We start from the raw sequence: 26824 nt of genomic DNA on the forward strand, positions 1-26824 counted from the left end.
TCAATCAATCAATCAATAAATCAATCAATCAATCAATCAATCAATCAATCAATCAATCAATCAATCAATCAATCAATCAATCAATCAATCAATCAATCAAGACAAATTATTCGATTTATTTTCGTATCCTTTAGCACAAATACGAAACATGTTCTCATTAAGACCGTAATCTCAGCCCAGCGCATGTCGAGGCTGCTTATGCAAAATTATTTTTTTCCCCTTCTCATTCGTACGTGCCGACTCCTGAAAGCGGATGAAACGACTGGTTTTGTTGATGGAACGCCTGTATTCCTCTTAAGAAAGCGTAGGCAAAAAGACAAATCTGTACGGGCTGTCACTTTGGAAAGGCTGTCACGAAAACTTCTTTACATAGCGTCTGGTCGGGGATCATATATCATAAATGCGTGACAGGAGCATTGCCTTTTCCCCCTACGATCTCGTCATCACTGGCCCCCGTCAATGGACTTACGACAAACACGTCAAATAAGGACAGTTAGTTGGTATTTGTATTTTTTTCTTGACAAGTAGGAGTATAGATGCGTGTTGCGCCATGTGTTTTATAGTGAGGTTCACTATCATAGTTCAACGTTTTCGTGCGTACGCGGTTTCTATATAGCGTGTATTTATTTATACAGACAGGCTGACTCTCCGAGCATTTCTTTTGTTAGGGTGCGGTTGCTGTGTCACTGTATCTACCTGCAACTTGCATTTTGACCTAAATACTATCTTTTACTGGACACGAAGTCTTTTGAATTCCGCATCCTGCTCTCGCATTCAATGGCAAAAAAGCTCTCCTCTATTATATGTGGCGTTTACGTGTAATTGTTCTTATTTAGTTTAAGTACGAAAACAAGGTTCTTCTGAAAGACATTTAAGGGGATTACAGCTCAGAGTAAGTTGTTATTGTATTATTCGGTACTCTCATTTGTGGGTAATTTGGTAATGTCACGCGACCTCGGTGCCGCAAATCGAATTAAACCCGTTTAATTTCTATTTCAATAAAAAATGTTCTACAAATAATTACCCGGGCATTTATCGACACTGAAACTTTCTTGAAGTTTCTGGCGCACACTAAAAGAACGCAAAGGAATACCGCGCACGCCATGGCGTGGCGTCAATGCTGAAGCTGAAGTGGTCCAAATTACGTCTATAGGCTGTCTAAATTCATTTTTTAGCCAAGGCAATGCTCCGTTTGTGACCCAAAGTTAATCGAAAAGCTGTCTTAATTCTTCATTCTTCTTTATTCTGTCTCCGAGGGCGTGGACATTTTAGCAGTATTTTTGCCATTGTAAAGTGACTTACCGTTTATGCCCTCGTAAGAAAGCTTAGACAATCTGTGAAATGTATAGAAAAGAAGCTTGCGAAGTCCATAATACTGTAACAACCTGTAGTCGATGGATGTCTGGAGACCACTTGTGTGACCCTTTTCGGGATTTAAGACCACAATATGGTAAAAACTTATAGCTGATAGCTGACCCGCCACGGTGGTCTAGTGGTTATGGTGCTTGACTGCTGACCCGCAGGTCGCGGGATCGAATCCCGGCCGCTGCGGCCGCATTTTCGACGGAGGCGAAAATGCTTGAGGCCCGTGTACTTAGATTTAGGTGCACGTTAAAAAACATCAGATGGCAAAAATTTCCGGAGGCCTTCATTACGGCGTCTCTCATAATCAAATCTCGGTTTTGGGACGTTAAACCCTAACAATTATTAATAGCTAATAGCTTTTGTTCGTGGACAGTGCATAACCCTATTACCAGAAAACTGGTTTGCAGGAACTGTTGCAGCTAACTTTTGTCAGGACAATATCTTCAAGAACTAAGTTACAAAATGACTGAGGACGTTCGAAATTTGTTTCCGCCAGGGCAATGTCCCCAATAAGGCGAACAGGTCTACAGGACGTCTACAGATGTTTGAAATTAATTTGTCGGGACAACGTAACGCTAAAGCTGGAGTGGTCTAAAATACATCTACAGGCTGTCGAAATTGATCGGTTTTTGCTAGGGCAATCTCCCCAAAAAAGTGAAGTGGTCTAAAAGAGGTCTACAGACTTTCAAAATCCCTTTTTTTTTTTTGCAAGGGCAATGTCCCTAAGATGGTCAAGTGGTCTAAAATACGTCTACGGGATGTCTACATTGATCTTCTTTTTGTCAGGGCGAACGTTCCGGATGACTCGGAAGACGGTTCATCTTTGCCGTCATTTTTTGGGGGTATTTCAGTTGCTGTGATTGCTGCATTGTTGTATGATGTACCGCATTTATATCGCGTTTTACACGTTGTTTGCATGTCTTCACAGAGTCGCATCTCTCTTTCTTTTTTCATGCCCTTCTCTCTCTCTCCTTCATTTCTCCGCCATCTCTCTCCCTTCGCTTTTTCCTCTCTTTCCCGTTCTTCTGCATTACAGATAATGACCGAATATCCTCAATACACTTCAAATGAGGAGTTAGACTCTCTTGTAAGTACCAATTTTCATTGACCGTGTTCTTAACCGACGAAACCCCTCCTCCTCTCCTCCCATGATCCCCTCACCCTTTCCCACACTACCATTTTTCTCCACCTCGCTTCGCTGTCGCCGCCAACATTTTGCTTATTTTTGAAACGAACGTGACTTGTGCTGCCATCTCTCGGCAATGCTGCTTACGACACATTGTGCGCTTGCTCGCGATTGTTTTCTCTGTTTGCTCCTTTCCTTTTTTTCTTTGCTGGCACGAACGCTCTGCTGCGTGCTTCTGGCGATGACGTTCGTAACCTCTTGTCTCCTAATACGCTACAACTGTTCCTTCTTTGCATACCAACTGATGTTAACCACTTCTTGCCCGCCATGTTCGCATCAACAATGGCATGCAAATCGAAACCGAACCTTCTACGGCAATGTTCACTTCTGATACCTACGCTATGCTTACCATTATCTATGCAAATGCTACGACGGATGGCTTAATCCCCAAACGTCACTATGCACCTCCCCTGCTGTCGCATGACTGGACATTCTTGACGACTGCCTCTACTTCAAATCCCTAATTCCCTTCGTTCTCGCATGCACCACGCACTCGCGCTGCCTAACCTTCAATCTGAATTCACTCCAACGCAATTTCCCTGCATTGCACCCCGATTTCACTTCGCCCTCAAACTCCTTGCCTTGCGGGACCGGTGCTTCCATATACTTTTGGGATACTCTCCGCTGGGCACTACTCTCTTCGCTTCGTCATTATCGCTTGCCCAATTCTTCAACACCTGGTCCTTTCTTTGGGCAACTACCTTCCCTCCACTACCACTCCCATCCCCTTTCCCCCACCCCCCTTTGTTTTTTGGTTTGTCTTTCAGACGAGGCAAGACAAACAATATTACCTTCCCAACCCTGAGTTAGACAGCCTCGTAAGTATCCTACTGGAGACACCACCCCTCTTACTTCCCACCCTTCCCTACCCAGAATAACGTGAGCTTTCTCTATGTATTTATTTTTTTTCTGATGCGCCACGCTGCATTTGTAAGCATGCATAGTGTTTGTTCGAACTGCGAAGAATCCCTGAAGCCAGAGCTGGTATCGTCTGGTCGACAGGTCCACAATTGCGGGTGTTGCTCGCACAGGTGTTTTTCCATTAACTATTGCAAGTAATTACAGTTAACATGCGGCATATCATAGCTAAATAAGCTGTTAGCGGAGTAACAGAGACGCAGACAGAAGCAGCCTCGTCCGAAGCACGCATCTCGTGACGCAGTGTCATCCTTATCATCATCGTCATCATTTATTGTACTCACGGGTATCTTACAAGGCATTACTTAAGGCGGTGGGGGGGGGGGGGGGGCTAAGAAGTACAAAGGACATGTCATAACACAAATGCGATATTTGACAGAAGGAACAGCTAAATAATGCTGAACAGGATAATTTAGTTGCTGTCAGTTATATTAGCGGTAGTAATCAGATTTGTAGGCGATGTTAGGGCATCAGAAACAGAAGGATAAGAATAAAGTACAATAGTAAACCTCTAATATAAACATATGGAGTTGGGAACTTTTCTTTTTGTCACCACAATGTTTCGTAAAAGGGATAGAAGACAGCAGAAAATTGAGGTAGCGCGGAGGTAACATATGGAGCATATGCATATGAGGTAGCGTATGATAGCACTATCATATCTATATCAGAGCACATGAAAGTAGCATATCGGTGCTAGTTCTTACATAGAACGTGCAGGTAAATGACATTCTGATGTCTTCAATATACATTCTGCAGGGATGGAACGTAGTGTCGCGTGGAACTTTTTGCCACGTCAGCGTTCTTATGGCTGAATTATAAGTGTAGTTAATTCGCTCGTTGCGTAAATCTTATTTCTGGACCGAATATCTGGAAGAACGACTGTGTCACACGAGACAGTGTGTGCTGTATTCTCGGCGCTATATTCGTTAGTTATATTTATTCGTCCCATGATTCCGTTGTAATAGAGTTACCCTTATTCGGAAGAAACGTTATACTATGCGTGGTATTGTTTCATACCGCAGGCAACAATAAATGTTCAGTGTATATGTTCAGCAGGACTGACAATTGCGCTAATTAGTATGGACTCACAATTATCAAACGGCGCCACGAAACAAGACAAGACTGGGAACACAAGGGCCGAAAAGAATGAATGTTCAGCAGTAAGACCACACACCTTTATTAGCTAATGCTAATAGGTTCGTAATATGAATGTTAGCTGACTCCTTCATCGATGTTTCTTGAAAATACCGGTCATGACGGCGAGCATGGTCGCCACGGACCATTTGATGAGCCGATGCCAGCTCCGGCTTTCTCGTACCCTGCGCTGTTTTTCTTGAGACGTAGTTTTCTTTCTCTTGCCTGTCTTTTAAGAAGCTGCCGACACCTCGTCTTTTTCCGGCCTTGTAACAACTAACGCGAGACATCGGAGGCATGTTTTTGACAGCTTGCGAAAGGTCACGTAGTTTTGATGAATGTGCTGCCGCCATGCTTCCGACAATGCCTTCGAATCACCATTGTATCGATTGGCCTTTTACACTAAGCTTGTATTTAGGCTGCGAAAAAAAAAAAAAAAAACCTTGCAAATACGCGGTATCATGGCGTTTGCTACGTTTCCTAGACATGCACTGCATTACTGTTTGCAGACGTGGGGACAGAGATATGTCGCCCATAAGACTTGTTAATATGGGTGCTAAGTTTAATGATTAGCGTGCTGAAACACATTAGGTCTAATGACAGCAGCAAACATCGCTTAAAGATTGCGAAGTCAAAGTAGCGAGAACGAGCGTTCGTTAAGGAGAGTATTGGCCGCAAATGATGCTGCAAGTGACAGATTGCGTGCAGCAGGCACACGTATACAAGGAATAAATGTGGTTAAAAGAGGTCTTCACTGATATGTAGGTAATCCTGCGAACGAATGACGTAAGTGGCGAGCTTGTATGGCAATCTTCGATTGTCGCAAGCGTTACGATTGTGTAAATCGCAATATTGGAAGGTTGGTGATATAGAGTCGCTATACCGTGCAATAACAGACATTTATAAACACACATTCAGAGAGAGAAAGAAAGATAGGAGGAGGGAGAATCACGAGACGTGCAGACGACACACGCGACACATGCACACAAACATATGCAAATGCGCGCAAACCACACATAGTGCACACGGATATAAATGAACACGTGTATATGGAAGACGAGCAAACGCAAGTAGATAACACACGCATGAACATCACTTGTTAAAATAAATCTGAAGCGAACACTCAGTGTAAAAGTATTTCACAGCGAAATTGCCATTCAACCTGCAGTTTCTAAAGCTGCGACCAGAAAGTAGTGTCTGAGTTACTTTAGCTTTGAAGTTACGCATATGCAGTGACGTCTAGGTCGTAAATAAAGTATGAAGTGGCTGGCGATACCCTGCCATAGAAAAATTGATGGCGCCACTCTTTTAAAATGTGCGTTTAAATCGACGAGATGGATTAACCATCTGGATGCCATCTAAATCTAACCATCTAAATCTACGAGATGGATTAACGTTATCTACGAGAATACGTAGCTATGGATTAACCGCTGGTAACCCCGAAATAGTCGTGCTCGTGTTTCTACCCTGCATTGTGTGTTTCGTTTTGGCAGCCATTATGTCCTGTAGACTCGCGCCAGCTTTGTTAACTTTTCGTCGCTTTTCAGCAACAGGCCTCGCGTTTTTCGATGTCGAGCTGTTCGCGCCTGCTCGCAATCAGCTGATAACTGATCCTCGTTATCTCGTTTTCTCCTCCTCTCCCTCTTATTCTTATCAATACCCGAGCAGATGGTACAAGCCATACAAGTTCTCAGGTTTCATCTCCTAGAGCTCGAAAAGGTGAGTACAAATCCCGCTTCCCACTTCCTAGCTTGCGTAAAACTTTGCCACCGAAAACCAGCGTGTTTTTTTTTTCTGTTCTTTTTTTCACACAGCGTTCAGTTTCGAACGCGTAGAAATTTAGGGATTAGAAAGCCAACGCCTATCTTTTTACCGACACGCGTTGGCAAGACCGGCCGCCATTTTCTTGCATTGTAAACTTTCCGCTAGGGGCACATTTTTGTGATCGTTTTACCTAAGTTCCACAAAGTGGAAAAATATTGACGAAAGTGTGCCACTTTTTAGGTGGGACTTTTATGTAGAGAGTGTTCTTGTGTCCACATTTCCTTTGGTGAAGCTTTCCTTTTTTGTCCCTGCTGGGATATGTGTCGCTTTTAACCTTGTTTCATATGGGGCCGCTGAGTTTAAGCAGTACGTAGTTGCCAAGAAGGTGCCGATTACTATGTGGCACCTATGTCAGAGGAAATTCTGAGTATGCTATAAGGTTGTCCGTTTTCGTGTTTAACTTAACGTTGAAAAGATGTAAGAATGGTCTTGTCGATATCGTAACACACGGCGAAACTTGTAGTGCATCATCTTGTGTTGACTTTCTATACGCCCGTGTCCTTCTTAGCGCACTACAAGTTTCTCCATATAACTTGACGTTCTTCTGTGTAATGAATGTCCTGACCCAGGGCTTGAGAAAGGCTCGCAATCTCTTGTCCCCAGCTCCCTCCTACTGCGCGCACAGTGTATGCAATACACAACAAAAGTTCGCGGGACACGACTTGCACGACACTGCCTTGACCAACGCTCGTCCACTTTTCGAAACGTTGTCTCCAGCGAGACATGGTGCTCAATATCTTTTTATCTATTTAATGCAACTTTTTAAAAGGGACACTAAAAAGAAAAAAAGCATTTTTCTCGTATTAGTAAATTACTCTTTCACGATACCAAAAACACCACGCTTGTCGCGAGAGGACGCTAGGTAAGCGAGAAAACGCGCAAAAAGAAAATGTTCGTGGTGACGCCATATTCAAGTTCCCGCACCGATTGCCGTGACGTCATAGATTTTTACGGCGTCTACGGGGCCTACGTAGCTCCTAATCGGTACAAATGAAGTGCATTGTCTTGTGAGGGACCCAGAGACTTAACATAAGTTTCGGGAAACTTCGTTGGGCCAATTTGGCCGGAATACGCAAAAAAAAAAAAAAACATTTTGAAATCCGTGACGTCACAATCGGAGACTTCGGCGGGAAAATTAAAAGTGAAATATTTGACATTGATTTTCTCATCTTTGGATGAGCCTATGGTAGTAACATTAGCGACGCTAGAGTTCTCAGAGTGTAATTTATCACTCTAAGCTAACTTATTGTTTCACTTTAGTGTCCCTTTAAGCCCATCTAGTTGTTTTCTAGTGGCCTCGAGAACGCCATAGGTGGCTTCTTCTTCCTCTTCCCCGCCGTTCCTTCAAGAGCGAGTCCTTGGCTTTTTTGTGTTCGCAACGGCCTCGGAAAACAGTGCACACATACCTGTTTTTCTTCCATCGCTGCCTGGTTCGTTCCAGCGCCTTCTTTTTGTAAGTTTTGCTTTTAGCTTCGACGTAAAAGCAAGGCCTTATTTACGAAACTTCCAAACAAAGAAAAGAAAGAAAAAGATAGAATACAACGAGACAGATTAAATGAAGAAGTTAAAAAAGAGAAAAGGTATGCAAGCCGGGAAAAACAACAACCGTCGGGACCTTTTTCTCTCAGGCCCCGCCAGGTCGTGATGGGTACCTGTCACGGAGACGTCATGTCACGCTTAGTTTGAGCGTCGGCCTCCCGCCATTGTGTCCGCACGGCGCGGTGACGGCTACGCCCCCTAGCGTCCCGGGACGTTGCAGCAACGGCGGCGTTGCCTCTTCTTGTGTATTCTTATTTTATTTTCTTCCTTTTTTTTTACCTTCGCGCATGGCTTCGCATTATACCTTCGCAGGATGAGAAGCTATAGTTTCGTTTCTTACTTTGTTTATTTGTTATTTTTTTGTCCTTGGTGGTCCGTGGTTGGAAACCGTCATTCGGACGGCCGCATTTGGCTGGCCTGCACAAGGTGGTCGTTCGTACAACTACTATGCACACACTGCGCGAAACGGCGACTCGTCGACTGCTGACCCGAAGGTCGCGGGATCGAATCCCAGTTACGGCGGCCGCGTTTCGACGGAGACTAAGTGCTGGAGGCCCGTGTACCGAGATTTAGGTGCACGTTAAAGAAGCCCCAGATGGCCGAAATTTTGCGGAGCCCTCCGCTACGGCGTCTCTCATAATCATATCGTTGTTTTGGGACGTAAGACCGCGATAATTATTATTTACTGCGCGAATGCCGTGTCGACGTCATAGGGCCAGCGACGAAAAAACACGCTGGAGAAGTGTGAAAAATCAATAAAGGCAGCTCGAGCTTATCCTGCGGTGTCTGCTATCTACATTATATGCTCTGTAGCGTTGCTGGTTTGTATACTGTATAACCGTACAGTATAAAACCTTCGGATGAATGCTTTGCGGACGCATATGCTCGGCAGAAAACAAATTCTGCTGCGATTCGTGCTGTGTATAACACTCACCGGATGCACCTCCTGCACACCTGGAAAGCAGGAAGGAAGGGGAAGATTACGGATGTACTCCTATATAATTTCGTAACATTTCTACTCTCTAGACTACCCTATTTTTATAAACTACTTTAAGTTTATAAACTACCTTGTAAACTACCCTAAGTTTGAAAAAAATAAAACCACTCAGTTCCTCGCCAATCACCCACAGTAGGTGTGAGCCACGGTTAATAGATGAAGAAGAAGATAATTATGAGGTGTATAAAAGCACTAGGGAGATAACGATAAGAATATAGGAAAGATACGAATAACACAGCTGCACCATTTTGTGTAATGTGCATTGATGCCGCAGGGCAAACTAACGCAAATAAAAAAAAAAGATGAAGGAGGTAACAAAAAGACCAAGACGATGAAGATGAGGGCTATAGAAGATCACGACAAAGAAATCAAGAAAAAGGCAAGAGCCGAAAGGCAGGACCGGCCTCCTTGTTTTATTTCTCTCTGGAACGACGCAGGCGCACCGCCGCTCAAGCTCGCCTCCATGGAATGGGCCGAGCCGCACGAGATCGCGTCTGAAAGAGGCGCGTCGACGCGGTCCACGTATACGTACGTACGCATCCGCGATACGCCCACCGGCAACTGCCACGAGTGAGTGACAAGCACTGTAATCAAGAGTTGCACGGCCCTCACCTCCGGACGCCCGTCGGCGGCGAATGGGGACGCCGATGCTCTCTTGCTGCTGCTACGTTGACGGGCAGGCCGAGCTTCGGTGAAGAGCTTGCTTCTATGCGCAAGCCGTGTGCGAGCGCGCATGTTACAGGGCGTGCGCCTTTGATGGCAAGTGCGCCGCGTGGCGCTTCTATGTAGTCGGGAAATATAGAGGCGGTTGGAAAATGATGGTGTGTAAGCCCCGGGCAGGTAGGTAAAACCGCGCATGCGCTCCGTAACGGGATTTTTTGTACGAGTGTTTTTCGCGCTTTTTTGTTTTGTTTTGTTTAATGCGAGGTAGCTGCCGAGGAGATTGCTTTGGAGGAAGGCAACTAGAGATTTTGAGGACAGCGTACGGCGTGTCTGTTTCTAGTTCGTTCTTTCTTTCTTTCTTTCTTTCTTTCTTGAAGGCAACCGAGACTGGCTTTACTCGAAGAACGCGTTCCCGGAGCTCTTACTCCGTGGATTATTACGCGGGAAAACACTTGGGAACAATTTCTGTCACTACTTGACAAGTCCAAATGAAATACACAGAACTATACAATGTGCATCATCACAACGGACAGAATGGCTACATCCTTTCGAAACGCTGCTCGATCTCAGCCTGATGCTGTTCCAGCTTCTGCGGATGTTGCTGAGGAGGATGATAGTGCTCATGATTTTGATGACCATGACTTCAGGAACATGCGGCAAACGTCATAACTAACAGACACACTCAGCTGCAGTAGTTCACTGTAGCAGTCCACTGTAGTCGTCTACTGTAGTCTAGCAATCCAATGTCGACTGCGCCGTTCATTTAATTCTAACAGATACAAAACAGCAACGTTTAAAGCTCAATATGATGGCACTTGAGCCCATCTCTATAATAGTCTATAAGCTTTTCTACTACGCACCGTTCCTTTCGTCTTCTCCATCCTTGCAAGCGGTCGGCGCGCGAACGCAATGCGAAGAGGTATTGGAATGCGGCTTCATGCTGTGGCGACGGCGATTTGTCCATGCGCCTTTCGTATTCGCAACTGCAGACCCCGACTCTCCGGCGCCACCACGGCGATATTGCAGAGGGTGCCTAGTACAAGCCGCGCTATATCCCGGCAGTATACTTGTATGTGCTTAGAAAAGAAGAAAGAAACATCCAAGAACAGAAAGAACGTAGGAATAAGCTTCGTCATGCATGCACCGCCCGTCGCGGGGCCTCTCCTGGAGAAGTCTCGCGGAGCGAAGAACCCCCCCGCTGTGAAGTCTGGTTTCCCGGTCGCAATGGCGGCCGTGGGCACGATTTGCTGCGCGCAGCTAGCTGGGCCATGCATCTCTCGGAACAGTTACCACTTGTCCCTATTTGTTACGGCTCTTTCTTGTTTTGCTCTGTCCGAGGCTTGACTTGTGGCTTTGGCTTTTGGAACGTTCCAAGGGCGTTCCGACCCCGCTGCGGCTGCGAGCCATTGGAGGATTTCGCGGATGCTGCGTGGTGGCTGCTTGCTTCCCTCGTTCGAGTTGGAAAGGATGCCTGCTATGCACTTGTTCCTTTTTGACCGGCGAAGTGAGATTTTTCTTTATGTATAGGTCGTTTAGAGGGCCAAGTGCGCGCACCTTGAAGGATGGAGTCGAGACAATCTATAGAAAATATTTCTAGATCGGCTGCGCACTTTTGCCGAAAAATTCGTCCTTGTCCGGGGATCGAACCCGGTACGAACGCCTTTCCGGCGCGGTCGCTCAACCAGTTTACGTAACCAGGAAGCCAGCAATAGGCAGCGCGAGCGCGAATCCATTGACAGCTCGAAGCACATGGACATTGCAAATCCGCAAAACGCATTTGCAATAATGTTGCGACGGTGCACGCACTATAGGTACAAGTACTCATGTGCAAAGGGAGTACTTAGCAGCCGTTGAGTGGGGGTTCTCTGAGGCGAGTGAATTTAGACAGCCTGTAGATTGTTTGTAGACTTATTGTTGCAACACAGAGGGGCCAAGAAGACTTGCAGACATACACAAGCTTTTAACGTCTCTAACCTTTCACAACCTGCTTTCTTTTGCTTTTCCCGATATAAGTTCGTGGTACAGGATGGGGGTGACGTCAGACACCATCTCAACCTATTCTATCAGCTTATCAGTCTTCTAACTGGCTCTGCGCTCTTGTGACGCTAGCTGCTCGCATGCTTCTCCAAGCGCACCGCCTTCTCAACTATCGCCAGATATTTATACCACTGTCTTTGTCTCGTCCCAAAATTCAACGTCCCTCCAAAGGCACGATGTGTGTATGCACTGCGAGGTCTGCGTCCTCTCTGCACTGACTCTTTCCTTTTCATCTTGCCATTCTACTTCGTCGTTCGCTGCTATGCGGCGGTAGCGTCGCCGTTTCTGCTGGGCCTGTACTTCTCCGCAACTCTAACCTCGTTCGAGACCGAGTTGTGTGGTACTGCAAGAGGGCGTCTACACACAGGAATGGCTCAGCGTCTCTGTGTGTGCGAGAGGTGAACGTCCTGCTGACCCCAACGATGCCACGTATACATGTACGTCAGGCCAAGCCAAGCCAAAAGCCGAAGCCAGCAAGCAAGCAAAGCAGGAGGAGGCCTCGTACCGAACCGCTGCCAAACCTCTCTCCCTCCTTCCTTTCATCCAGTGTTGGTGGCAGGCCGTTTTGATTGACAATCCGGATGCAAAACTAGCACCCCCCCCCCGTTCCTTTTTTCTATCTCACTCTTTTTTTCCTGCGTAGCTCTTGCGGAGCCGCCGCCGCTGTCCGCCCTATTATACGGCGAGAGCCGAAAGAAGTGATGTGACAGGTAGGCCTCTCTCACGCGACCGGGCTGCCGTTTGCGTCTGTACACGTGAGGAAGAGAGGGAGAGGGTGAAAGAAACGATGGTGCGCTCGTTTTAGTGCAGGCCGCTTCCACAGCCAGTCAGTGTGATGTGGCTTGCTGCAGAGACTCAGAGCGAAGCAAACCAGACGTCGCAAGGTGCTCCTAGTGGTGGTTGTTATTACAGTGCCCTTTTTGTTGTTTATTTCGACGTCTCCTTTTATTTATAACGTGCGCAAAACGCGTCTCTGCTGGCCGCTTATGTATGTCTTGCACCGGATGGTGGAAAGAAAGCCAGCAGGGTAGGTACCAGAGGTGCGTGTGGGTGCGTAGTTCATAGGTATAACAGCCTAAACGTAAGACACAAAGAAGACACAGAATAGAGTGCTGCCCTCCGTCCTGTGTATTCTTTGTGTCTTGTTACGTTTGTGCTGTTATACCTATGAACTACGCATCACCAGCTAGCCTGCCAGCAAATGGTAGTGTAAGTGTGGCTGTTGCGGTGGTCGCGCCTTCGTTGTTGCTCGGCAGGGAACCCTTTTTCCGGAGAAGTCGCTCTGTATACGGTTATGGCGTCGTCCCAAGAGTCCCTCCTGCTGCCCCGAAAAGTGTTTTCCCCCACACAGTTGTCTGTCTTTAAGCGAAGCCTCTTATAACTCAGATTTCAGTGACGGCGTCGTACACGAAAAACCCCGCGGCGGCGAGCGTTACAGAAATGCAACCCTCGTAGGTGTACCGGTCACGTGCGTATATGTATGCGCCGAAGCGCAATAAACAAAGCCACAAGTGCGTTCGAAGCCGCAAGCACGAAGTCTTAGGCAAATCCTTGTACCCATCATGGGTACATGGACAAGTGTAGTGCTGAGGCAGAAAGACCGCAGCACCACACTTCCTTCCAGTAAATATTGCCGGAAACCCTGTCTCCATCGACAAGTTTTAGATGCGAAGCAGCTTTCGCGCTGGGCTGTATCCGTACTCCGTAGTTCCATTGGCGACCGTCCCACCTATAGCAAGCCATCTGAGAGCACGCTCGCGCCAAGGAGAAGTCGTCTTCGTCTTGTTCTTCGACCGCCTTGATCATGATACGTGCAGAGCACTTTAGGGGCCCGGGCTGACGTATGCTGTCCTAGCTCGGCGTAATGCAGACAAAACCACGTGTACGGGCACGCGCTAGCGCGTTCGGGCCTGTGTAAGGGGCTGGGGAAGACGCTGTGGCCTATCCCCCTTACACTCTCTCAGCAATCATGTGATGGTGTCGGCGAACGAGATTCTGCAGACGCGCGATGAACCAACGCGTTGTATCCTAGTCAGAACGCGCTGGCACGCGCTAGCGCGTTCGGGCCTGTGTAAGGGGCTGGGGAAGACGCTGTGGTCTCTCCCCCTTACACTCTCTCAGCAATCATGTGATGGTGTCGGCGAACGAGGTTCTGCAGACGCGCGATGAACCAACGCGTTGTATCCTAGTCAGAACGCGCTGGCACGCGCTAGCGTGTTCGGGCCTGTGTAAGGGGCTGGGGAAGACGCTGTGGTCTCTCCCCCTTACACTCTCTGAGCAATCATGTGATGGTGTCGGCGAACGAGATTCTGCAGACGCGCGATGAACCAACGCGTTGTATTATAGTCAGAACGCGCTGGCACGCGCTAGTGCGTTCGGGCCTGTGTAAGGGGCTGGGGAAGACGCTGTGGTCTCTCCCCCTTACACTCTCTCAACAATCACGTGATGGCGTCGGGGAACGAGATTCTGCAGGCGCGCGATGAACCCGCGTGATGTGCTCCAGCAAGAGTTCGGGACGAGTAACATGAACAGCAACGACAGTGAATTCATGATGTGCTCCACATGCAAGGACGCGTTAACATCGGCCAAGGTGCCCGTGATGAACGGAACTTTAAGCCGACCCATGCGCTCCTTCGCATCCCCACATGGTTCCCTATAGTGGGACATGGTGAACTTTTTTTATTGACGTATACACATATATACTAAACGAGTTACGCGGAAACAGGTTATTCGAAAAATCTCTTTTCAATGACCACGCAGTGGCCGTAGCGTAATAGCCAGGCTATTCTCTCAGCGTATGCGGTCTGGCATGCAGTCTTATCTACCCTCGCATCTTTTTTCTTTACGACCCTTATTAAAAACAGTCAAATTCTTTCTGCGTATACGATGCTATCGTCAAGTTGGGAGGGATTTCTCCGTTTTTATTCGCGAGCAATGCAAACCCCCGCGTGCTGCAGCGCGAAAAACCATTACGCTGGGAGGTCCGCAGTATATTTCTCCCGAATCTAATGCGCCCCCCCCCCTCCCTCCCTATGGGATAATTTGTACACTTTTTCTCCATTATCTTCGGTGTTATCACGCGTTCCTGTCTCACTTTATCTCTCTATAGCTTCTTTAATTCATTCGCTCTTTCCTCGGGCAACTGAGATATATAGATCCATCGATAGACGAAATGCTGTAGGAACGCGTGACTCGCCGCCGAGGGCAGATTGTGTATACACGTTCCAATTCCGCACTTTAATTACTACTCGGCATGTTTTTTCTTCTTTCTTTTTCACTTTCTTTTATTTTCTGACCTTTCTGTCGTCGCCGTGCGTGTGCGTACGCGTTTACATGCGTTTACTGCGAGCGACGGTCAACCTTTATTTTTTTTTCTAATTCCGCGACACGCAAATGACTTTGGTCGAACGCCATAATAGCGTTTCTGCTCGCTGTCTCCTTACCCTGCAGGTTTTTCTTTTCCGTTAGCCGTTGCATACAAAGGGCCTATACCGCTTTCCGTATTGTTGTTATTCCTTTTTTTTTGTTTTTTCTATCCTGCTCGTTCGACCGCTTAGCAAGGTGCACGAGATTTCTTCTTAGCGAGTACGGCTTGTTTTGCTTGTTGTCATCACGTCTTGCTTTAGGCTTTCATTCTTTTTTATCTGATCGGCGTTTCTTCGAGCTATGCTTTTCTCTTTCTTTCACTCTTTCTCGTTTCAATCTCGTTCGCGCCGCCGCCGTAAATTGAATCCAATATATTCGTCGCCTGGGCGTGGCAAACCTGCCGAGGAGAACTTTCTTTCTTTCTTTCTTTCTTTCTTTCTTTCTTTCTTTCTTTCTTTCTTTCTTTCTTTCTTTCTTTCTTTCTTTCTTTCTTTCTTTCTTTCTTTCTTTTCTAACGGCCGATTATTGACATTTTCGTAGTTGTAGCCGCCACCGCGAGAGGGCCTCCGTGATGGCGATGCCGTTGCCGTTTCCGAATTTATACTTGTCGCACGATCTAGAGGTCCGACACCTCTTCACACGGGCGCCTTCGCGAATCTAATTCCGGTATCGGTATTTCCTGGAATATGCTCTAACGAAGGAATTCCGCTTTCCGTAAGAGACCTTCAGTGAACACTGGACCCTGGTTTTCTGTTCCGGTTTGACGACGCGCGAACCATAGCTTTTCTTATGTTTCCGCTACCTATTTTGTTGCGCTCAGTACATTGTCTGTTGAGATGCGTTTGAATACCATGCATCACTTCTGTAAGGAACTTACTTTCGCTGCACTGCATGCAATTGGGGGGAGGTGGGGGGTGGATGTGGTGCGTACACATAGTCTAGCCGTGGTGGCCGTGCATCTTTCTATGTAAGACTGTGCATACGCGTACCTTCTTCCGAAGCAACAGTGCCTTAACGAACTTTCCTCTCTCGCTCGCTTGCCCCAAAGCCCGCGCCCTGCGCCCCCCCCCCCCCCCCCCCCCCCCACGAAGAGAAAAAAAGAAACCGGCTTCGGCTTTGACTTTGGCTCGGCTTCGAAAGAGTGCGCGCGCTCGCGCGGGCTGCTACCATGCTCAATCGCCTCAAAGGACGAACCGCTCCTTCCTATCTCGGAAGCGATCTTTTATTCTTTTAATTTTTGTTTAGACCACGGTCTATTGGTTCTGTCTTGCTTACCCAGCTAGCTTCTCCTGGTTCTTCCGTTCACAGTGTGTCGCTCTCTCTTTTTTTTTTTCTCTAGTTTGCTTATTTTTTCTTCTGGTGAATATGTAGTGTGTGCGTAGCCGCAACACTAGGGGCTCCTCTCGAATGAGATGGGAATTCCGATCAAACTAATGACCTCTACCAGCGAAGACCCGCCCTCCCGGCGAGAGCCTGCAAGCGGCGCGTGCGTGTTTGCCTCTGTGTGTGTGTGTTTTTATAGTCCTTTTCATCTTTCGCTTTTGCTTCTTTTAATATTCGGCCGCTCTTCCACCGCCGCGCAAGAAGTTTGATAGAGCGTTTTTAATCTCCCGCTGCAATCTCTTTTTTCTGTTACCTAGTCCCCCCCCCCTCCACCCCCCCCCCCCCCCCCCCCCCCCCCATAGCTTCCTCTTTCGCCTCTCACCTGCCTTGCTATTCCTGGTCAGCCGAGCATGCGTGTATATATATATATATGTATATATAGTATTGTGATAGAATGCAGCCAGACCACCACCGGTGGCCAGCCGAGAACGAGAAAACCTCGAGAGCCTGTCCGGCAGTTCTGATGCACTACGCAGTGAACCCAAGCGCGCGTCTTCTAAGCTTTTGGGGGGTGTGTGCTGGTGTCTATGGATGGTCAGAATCAAGCCTTGCAGCGAGTTTTGTAGTTTTCAGGGCAGTGTGTGCAACCGCGATCCAAGTCCTAGCTCCAGTGTGGCACAAATTGCGATCTGATTCAGTTTTGTACACATCCGTGGACAACGTGAATAGACGGGAACACGAGCTCACGAGCGTTGAGAGATCAGTGCTACCGCGCTTGTATCGTCTATTACTTGAGTCGTCTGCATTATTGGTGCACGTCTGTTCAAGTGGCGTCTATTACTCGTCATGCGTCGTCTGCATCTTTTGTTCCCGTTTGTTCTCGTGTCGTCTAATACTCGTCATTCGTCGTCTACACCATCGGTTCCCGTCTGTTCTCGCGTCGTCTAATACTCGTCTTGCGTCGTCTGCACGGTTCCTGTCTGTTCTAGTCTTGTCGAATCCTCGTCTTGTGTCGTTTACATCTGTGCTTCCCGTCGGTTATTGTCTATTACTCGTCTTGCATCGTCTGAACCTTCGGTACTCCTGTGTTCCTGTGTATCGTGACGTATAGTGTCTTTGGCCAATTGGGTATCGCGTCTGTTCTGGTGCCGTCTATTACTAGTCTTGCGTCGTCTGCAGCATGCCCCTTGGGTTCCCTTCTGCGCTTGTGTCATATGCTCCTTGAGTTGCCGACTGTTGTGCTGTACCTAACAATCGCCTTGTATTGGCTTCTCCGTCGTGTTCTCGTCTGATTTCGCGCTTCCTGTAGCCGCATCCTAACAATATCGATCTATGGCGCTTGTGTTGTGTCGTGTTTTCTTTTACTACAATCATGTCCGCCTTTGCAGTCCGGCCTTCACTCATGTGCGTCCCTAACAAGCTTGTTCAAGTTTCAGTCGTCCAAAGCCCCATAACGTCATTTACTCTTTCCTGTCCTGTATGGGCAGGTTCATATCGTTCTTTATTGACGATGAATGAGACCCAAGTGAATACTGTTAAAACGTCATAGCAGTAGTGCTCGTGCGGCGAACGTCAAAATGGCGCCGCCACATAACCATTCGTTCTCGCGCCTTCCTGCAATGTAATCCCGTGGTCCCTGCTCCTGCGTACCGAAATATACGCAGAACGCCTTGCGCACGCTCGCCGTCTATAATCATTCACGCGCGCGTTTGGTGCGCAGGCTGAGTAAATATGCACGCTCACGTCTCCTCCGGATCACGTGACGTTCGCTCGCGCCATTATACCGATGAAGAAGAAGTGCCGAATGTATTACTACGCTCGTACGTATGTGGAAGGAAGGTGCTATTGGGAGGGCGTGTGGGTAGCGAAGACTTGCTCGGTACGCGAAGGTGCGGAGGTTATGATCGTGCCTTTCGTTTGCGTGTGTGGTACCGGGGTCTTCCATAGAGCTTCGCTCACTAATTTCGTGCAGTGAAGTGAAAGCTATGAAAGTTGTTTCATCATGTCGGCAACGGCAACCAGTGCATCTCTAATCCTCCCATGCACCACGCCTTCTCGATCGAAGGATCGCGGGTGGGGTCTTTTGAGGCAGAATGAGTGGCGGACATTTTTTTATTTTCTTTCCGAAGCCGTTCGCCTATACAGTCTTAGAAAAAATAAATAAAGAGTGTGTGTTACTCTTTTCAGTGAGTCCTGACATGTTACGTGTATGACCCTATTTAAAGAGACACATTAACTCCCTTTTGGGTCCCACAACTTTACTAACAGAGTTCACGGGTCTCTTTAAAGAGAGTCATGTACGTGGCAAGTCAGGACTCTCAAAAAGGAGTCAAATGACTCTTGTTTGTAATGTAATTACCGTTCGCCTTTCTCCCGTTTGACACGCGTTGCCGGTTTGCTTTCGTCATGACGTCATCACAACTTGACCTCATCGTCGTCGTCATCGCATCGTCAGTATCATCACCGTATCCGTTGTTGTGTTTATACTGCAGTCCGCATTTTCGCGTTAGTGGGCCGATATCTGTATACACTTCAGGAAAGCGCTACTTTTCTTAGTGCATCTTTGGATTCATCTTTGGATTCATCTTAGGATTCATCTTAGGATCTTTCGATTTCCATCTTCGGAATTCAGGATGTTCTCGGTTTCGAAGAAGCCAATTCACGGGTCCGGTCGACTTCGTTAAATCGAGGTGTTAACGCATTTGGCTTCGAGGCTCACTCTGTTGCCTCATTCGCTCGCCTACTCTCTATGACACATTTTAATACGTATAATTACGACTTGTCAGGGCCGATGAAGCATAACACGAATAGATGTCTCGATACAGCGAAACGGATTGGTACCCCAACTGACTTCGTCACAGCGAGGCTTATTACCTACTCTCGCTTCAAGGCTCTTGTTGTCGACGCCATCACTTGCATAATCTGTAACGCACTGTACTACCTCCGCTGCCCTCCTTCATTGCTAGTCACGCAATTCCCGGTACGACTTAGCCGGCAGCGTGTTACACGAATAAGTGATGGATCAAAGAAACGACTGGCGCCAGTGCGTTCGTGATTTGGCTGGCGTTACGCCGTAGCTCGCTACGGTTTAACGAGAAAAAGTTGAGGATTGCGCAGCGCGCAGTGGAACGGAAACGGGTAGGTGTAAAATTAAAGAGATCGGAGGATGGCAGAAAGTGCCAGAGAACAAACGGCTGATATACTACATAGCGTATCAGAGACACCTCTTAATATCGACTATAGTTGATATTAAGTGAAAGAAGTGGAACTGGGCCTCCAACGTAATGTGTAGGACAGATGGCCGGTAGTCAATTCCTAGAGCAATAGAATAGAATGGATACCAAGCGAAGGATACCGCAGGGAGTTAGATGGAGCGATGAAATTGAAGTTTGCAGGGATAAAATGGAATCAGCTCCCGCAAGATGGTTGGGAGAAGCCGTCTTCGTGAAGTGGACATCAAGATAGGCTGATTATGGTGACGTTGATCTTGACGCCGTGTTGGACCCTATGGTCACTTCCGTGGTTACTCCAGTATAGTCACATCCCAAGGCAGTCTTTCAAAACGCGCATTAATTACATCGCAGATGTAGCCTCCGCGTTTACACCTTTGTCGCCGCTGCTCAGCGTTCTTATAAGAGACGGAGTCTTCGCAAAGTAAAAAAAAAAGAACAATAAACAAATATAAAAAGTTGGGCCTTCTCTCGAAAAGAACCCGAGCCGTTTTTTCTCGGCGCGACTTCATAACTCGTGATGGCGTCGCCGTTTTCGAAGAAGGCGCGAGTGCGTGCGTTTGGGCGTTGTGCGCCCGCAACGTGCGAGGAGTCGTTGCATCCGTGGACGTCCGCGAAGGAGAAGGCGAATAAGAAGAAATGATGTGCGAGGAAGTGGAGGGGGTTGCTGCGATGAGCTGCAGCGGTCTAGACCGCTCTTCTGGGCCGATATGAGGGCGTAGCGATGCCGGTCACGTACTACGTCGACGACGAAGACGCGGGCGCATGCGGCAACGAAGCAAGGCGTCGTGCGTCGCCACCAGCCACTCTGGAAGTGAAGAAGGTTCAACAGGCGCGAGCTATATACTCACCCCCTAAGAGTGCGTGCGAGTTCAGTTCCTTTCGGTCGCATAATCTGCCGCTGCTTCTGCCCTGTCTCTGCGTCCGTATGTTTATGAACTCTTGTGAGCGCTGCGTGTGATGGTTGTTTGCATATAGGCGCGTGTGGGTGGGTGTCTTGGAACAGTCTCGGATGAGAACAGCGCTTTGCGATAGGTACCGAGGCCCTGGAAGTGGCTAAAGGAATGCGTCTACTTAGGGCACTTCAGTGACCGCAGAGCCGAATTATGAGATTCAAGTAATCAGAAGAATAAGGATGGGGTGAAGCGCATTTGACGTGTATTCTCAAATCATGATTGGTAGTTAACCACTTATCCCTCAAGAGGAAGGTCTATAACGGCTGCATCTTACCGGTACTTAGTTACGGGGAAGAAACCTGAAGGCTTTAGGGTTCAACTTCAGTTGAGGACGACGCAGGGAGCGACGGAAAGGAAAATGATAGGTGCAACCTTAAGGGACAAGAAGAGAGCAGAGCCCGTGTACATAGATTTAGGTGTACGTTAAAGAACCTCAGGTGGTCGAAATTTTTTGGAGCCCTCCACTACGGCGTCTGTCATAATCATATCGTGGTTTTGGGACGGTAAACCCCAGATATTATTAGGGAGAGAGCAGAGTGGATCAGGGAACAAACGGGTATTCTACCGCAGCGCCTCATCCCTGCCCCGCTGGTCGTGTCGAAACAAAAAGAAGCTTCGCAATGGATGCAAAAATGAAATAGAAGTACTGACGTGCTGGTGACAACGACCTGCCTTTGGTCCCCGGTCATGCAGGGGTAAAAGTGGGAACCAACCAGTTCTTCTAATGCAACACCTGGGCTCCTCCGCCGCCATTATTGCAAAAAGAAAAAAAAAAACGCGCATGGCGACAATTCTGCACATTAACCAATGACAGTACAGGTCCGCTGCGTAAATGTATGGGGCAAACTTGGCTCCCCCCTTACACGTTAAGAAAAATAAAGTCACTTGACTCTTTTTTTTTCGAGAATTCTGGCTTACCACGTATGTGACTCTCTTTAGAGAGAGACGTTAACTCTCTTGTGGGTCACACGACTCTCCGAAGAGAGTCTAATGATCTCCAAAAAGAGTTGAAGTGTCTCTTTAAAGAGAGTCATATGGGTGGCAAGCCAGAACTCTCAAAAATGAGTCAAAGGACTCCTTTTTTTCTTAGTGTAGATGATTAGGGGGGGGGGAAGGGGGGGGGGATTTTTGTTCTTGTTCAGTGCCATTCTTGTTCATTGGTAGGCCAGCTTTCGTCTCGGAGGGAAACAGAAAAAGGAGAAGGCAGGGAGGTTAACCAGAAACACTTCCGGTTGGCTACCCTACACTGGGGGGTCGGGGAAGGGGAATAGAAAGACGAGAAATAGAAGGGAGGAAAGAGAAAAAAAAAATAAGAGAGAGAGAGAGAGAGAGAAGAGATGCAGTGCTTTCGTCTCGGCACTCCAACAACGTCTATGCCATTAAAAACAAAGGGGAAAGAGAGGGGAGAGGGTCAGAGAGAGAAAGAGAGAGAAAGAGAAGTTAACGAACGTAAAGAGAAAAGCAAACTGACACAGACAGTATGAGGGCCTGACTGCGGCGGCTTCTCAAAAGACGAGAGAGGTTCTTTCGGAAGAAAAAAAGAAACCAGAACGAAAGACTGGTTCTTCGTCGCTGTCTACGGGGACTCTTCTGTCTTCTTCATATTTATTTTTTTTTGTCGGCTTTCGCCCGTCATTCCCTACCTATGCCGGTAAAGGCACCGCAGTCTGCGACTGTGCGAAATCCACGATGGCATCTATTCTACGTGTACAGCTGCTGTAGCAGATATGGCGATGAAAAATGAACCGAAGCAGATTCTAATGGACGCGGGCACTGTATAGTTTATATAGCTTGTAAGCGGAGTCGACACTTTCAAAGAGTTTCGGTTTGTTTCATCGGTAGAAGCGTGATCGCCATCATCATCATTATCATATTTTGTGTTTTTGTTTTCTTGCTGGCGGTTCAGCTTGCTGCAGAGATAACCGTTCAACCTTTCTTTCTGCCTTAACGAGGGTGTTTAATGCACCGCTTATCATTCGGAATAATTTTGAAGTGTTTATTTTAATATTCCTAGTTGGGTTTCTCTGCGGAGACTTTTGAGTTATCGATTATTTTTCCTTTCCTTCAACAGACTTGTTACCTTCTCAGGCTCGTCTTAAACTGTAGTCGGTGCATGTTTGCCGGGCAGGATCTGATTTGCACTTGCTACGCGAGAAGTTTTCATTTGCGTATATTTTTTCTTATCAGTCCCAGTAGACACCATCTTGTCGCTGACTCAGGGGTGGGTATTACTTGCCGCTTTAATATTACTGTTATTTTGCTGTTAATTATTTTTTGTCCATTAGCTGAAAATGTGTATAGCCACAGTGCCCGAGCAAAGCATTCATCTTCAGACGACTATACGCTATTTAAGCACAATGTATCAACAATTCTGAGAGCTCTGAGACTTAAGAACTTAACTAGGTCGGTGTGACAAACGCTTCTATCGAGTGTTGAAAGTTATCGAAGTTGGCCTCTCGGTGTTCCTAATAGACATTCCTTTCTTTCTTTCTTTCTTTCTTTCTTTCTTTCTTTCTTTCTTTCTTTCTTTCTTTCTTTCTTTCTTTCTTTCTTTCTTTCTTTCTTTCTTTCTTTCTTTCTTTCTTTCTTTTCTTTTCTTTTCTTTCTTTCTTTCTTTCTTTCTTTCTTTCTTTCTTTCTTTCTTTCTTTCTTTCTTTCTTTCTTTTGTGTACAGGTATACGTTAGGACTTCGTTCCAAGAAAAAGTCTGTGCGAGTCGAATGCATATTACTTTTTCCAACAGAACGTATCTCCATTTCGATGCTGCCTCGAGCGATGATTTGTATTCCCGATGATTGAAAAGGGTAACAGGCGCAGTTATCAGAGAAACATCAGCTTAATGGGAACGATAGGCTGAGCTGTATCGTTATATTAGGCGTTTGACGTATTAACGAAAGGACTGCTAAAGTGAGAGACGGCTTCGTAAGAGGTAGAGAGAAAGGGAACCGCGAAGAGCACTCCAAACGAACGCCATACCCCAGGGCGTCAAAATTAATCAGGGTTCCCTCACGAGAACCTGCCTCATAATCGTGCCTTGGTTTCGGCCGGTACAACTGCATGATTTAAGTTTAACTGTTTTAGCAAGGCCTCCCCTAGCGGTAAAGCTTCATTGCCTGGCGTTGTAGCAACGATATTTACAGCTACAATTAACTGTTTCTTTTTAATATCTCCTTAATTCAAGGAGAAGACATGTCTGCTATCGTTAAACTTCTGTGAACAGCATTAGAAACTAATCTGTTCTGTCTGAACAGACGTGCTGTCTACCCCCCCCCCCCCCCTCCGCGCTCTTTTGCATATAGTTAAATATTGAATGACTGGAAACTGCTCGTTTTACCTGTCGCGTAAACGGACGTCTTTTAAGTGGTAACCTTTGTGTGAGTAAAGTGTATACCGAGACGTTAATTGTGAAACTCAAGACATGTAGAAATAGCGAGAACGCGGGGATGACGTGTGCTGTGTCTCGTTCGTCATCGTTCTGAGCACGTAAATTGATTACGATACGTGGCGGGTTTCAGGAGCATGAGCAATATATTTTTCTGAGCTCCGAACATATAAGCCCTTTTTGCAAGGACACTGAATCGTGGTAAGATGTTTGTACAAAGGCTGGAATTTACGTTAAACAGTGCAGGTACACTTTCGGACAAGCTCGCGCGTAGTGCATTTGTGTAGGCATATATATGTGCTAGCACGTGCCTCACACTCACTCGCTCACTCACTCACTCACTCACTCACTCACTCACTCACTCACTCACTCACTCACTCACTCACTCACTCACTCATCACTCACTCATCACTCACTCACTCCACTCACTCACTCACTCACTCAATCACTCACCACTCACTCACTCACTCATCACCTCACTCATCTCACTCACTCACTCACTCACTCACTCACTCACTCACTCACTCACTCACTCACTCACTCACTCACTCACTCACTCACTCACTCACTCACTCACTCACTCACTCACTCACTCACTCACTCACTCACTCACTCACTCACTCACTCACTCACTCACTCACCACTCACTCACTCACTTCATTCTCACTCCCTACTCACTCACTCACTCACTCACTCACTCAACTCACTCACTCACTCACTCACTCACTCACTCACTCACTCACTCAAACCACTCACTCACTCACTCACTCACTCACTCACTCACTCACTCACTCACTCACTCACTCACTCACTCACTCACTCACTCACTCACTCACTCACTCACTCACTCACTCACTCACTCACTCACTCACTCACTCACTCACTCACTCACTCACTCACTCACTCACTCCTCACTCACTCACCACTCACTCACTCACTCACTCACTCACTCACTCACTCACTCACACGCGTGCACGCACACTCACATATACGATCGTAGCAGAGAGTGAGAAACAATCACCACAGAAAAAAAAAGAGACGTTGAAGGACGGTGACGAAATTTTCTTTTCTCGTCTTCTCTTTGCGGGCGTGTACCATTCCTTGGCTGACCCGGACTCTTGCGCTTCCATCGAAGTCGCGAAACCGAATGGTGTCCTTGTCAATACACGTCGGTTCGATTGGCATCTAGTGAAAGGAAAAAAAAAGTAAGTGAAAGAAGAGAAGAAAAAGGAACGCTACTGTGTTGACATGACAAGCTCTCCTACGCGGAGAAAAAAAAAGTGAGGTCACAAAAGACGCGTGACCCCTTGCCACGCGTCCTTGCCAGAGAGAGATAGAGAGAAACGAAGAGGCGACAGTTGTGATTGGCTGACGGGGTGACCCTCAGAGTTGTATAGCTTCGCTGGAACTTCTAGAATCGCAACCTTCGACTGTCAAAGAGGGGGCTTGAAAATGGATTCCAAGGACGTCGGGGTTGTGCCAATAAGACATTTTATTTTTCGGTCGCGGGTGCGGCCGTCTCGCAAGCCTTTTTATACGAATGATTTGTCAGTTTTGTTCGTCGTGTCGTCAAATTAATACAATGTCATGAAACGCAAGATACGACCGTGCATCACTTTTCATACAAGTACGAGTCTACTGCGTACGGCATCATTCATTTAGTTGTTCCAGATGCAAACGGCAAGATTAATCGATTAAGTTTGGCGTCGCTTATACGCATTTGTATATAATTTGCAAGAACTAAAGGTTAATCTTTAAGGTTTCAGTGTGCCTTTGGTGTCGACACGAAGAAAAGGCTTTTTGTCGAAGCAGTGACTTCACTGAGACACCTCTTTTTCGACTGTTGTTGTTGTGATCTCCGAACTGTTCTGACTAAATCGCCCTCGCACCGCCAATTGCTAGCGTACTGGTTAGCTCAATTGGTAGAGCGACCGGCCCTAGTAGGTGTTGGTCCCAGGTTCGATCCCCGGTGCAGGACGAATTTTTCTTCAAATAGAAGCTTTCCATTCTGAGAAATTCGTATGGATTTCCTTGTGGCTTCGTGCAAAGGGGCGGTAGTCAATTATCCCTTGCATGAGGAAAATAAATGAACGTATACATATTTTTGAGATACGATGTCGTCTTCCTAATGCCAACGACTGAGTTCCAGCTTTGGGAAGCCCTTCGATACCTACCACAGACACACCGCTGAGACGAGGTATGCTGGTGGCAGAGGAGGAGGGGGGAGGGGGAGGGGGGGACACAACGGAGCATTTCTGCACCGGGGTGGTGTAGTGGCGGCGGTGGTCTTGAACGGCAGCGATGATAAGGGTGTCGAAGGCAGGTGGCGTTTAGATAAACTACTGGACCCCGTCCCGGCCCGACCGGAGGACCCACAAATCGAACCATGAGATCGGGCTGTTCCTAGACTTCATACCTCTCAGCGCGGCACACGAAGGGAACAGAAACAAGATTATGAGGAAGGAACGAGTGGGACACTATCTTCGCTTTGCTCAGTTAATACCGTGCAGCCTTGCGGATGCTGGAACGCATGTGCATTGGAGATGGCTGCAGCTTTGAGAAGGAACCATTGTTCAGCTTTTGAAACGAAAGCATGCGTACTTGGTGGGGCAGAAGACGCAGACGAAGACGAAGACATACTGGCGCAGTGTGTCGTCCTGCTGCTGGCAGTCAGCGCTAGTCCCGTGTCTATACTTGACCGTGTTTCCTTTAGCGCTGCTTGTACTTATGGATACTTACCAACTGGCTCACATTCAGACGCTATTAAGTTAGCCGGCAGAGAAAGCTTCTGTGACATTGAACCAATTAGCTCATACGAGGACATTAGCGACGTCTATATCGTCTCTTGCATGAATGTCGCCAAATTCGTGCCGCATGTATTGCATCGTTGTCTTCTTACCATCAG

At 47.2% G+C, this 26824-nt stretch overlaps 1 protein-coding gene across 1 annotated transcript in view; it reads left to right on the forward strand.

Annotated features, from left to right (window-relative positions):
• Positions 1-26824, forward strand: part of LOC119374983 (homeobox protein homothorax) — a 348064-nt gene that overhangs the window by 60995 nt on the left and 260245 nt on the right. Inside the window, exons 4-6 of the mRNA XM_049411114.1 lie at positions 2402-2452; positions 3319-3369; positions 6272-6322. Of these exons, the coding sequence (XP_049267071.1) occupies positions 2402-2452; positions 3319-3369; positions 6272-6322 (153 nt within the window). The remainder of the gene's footprint in view (positions 1-2401; positions 2453-3318; positions 3370-6271; positions 6323-26824) is intronic.

Source organism: Rhipicephalus sanguineus, chromosome 11 (assembly GCF_013339695.2).
Source record: "Rhipicephalus sanguineus isolate Rsan-2018 chromosome 11, BIME_Rsan_1.4, whole genome shotgun sequence".
In the NCBI taxonomy this organism is placed as follows: Eukaryota; Metazoa; Arthropoda; class Arachnida; order Ixodida; family Ixodidae; genus Rhipicephalus; species Rhipicephalus sanguineus.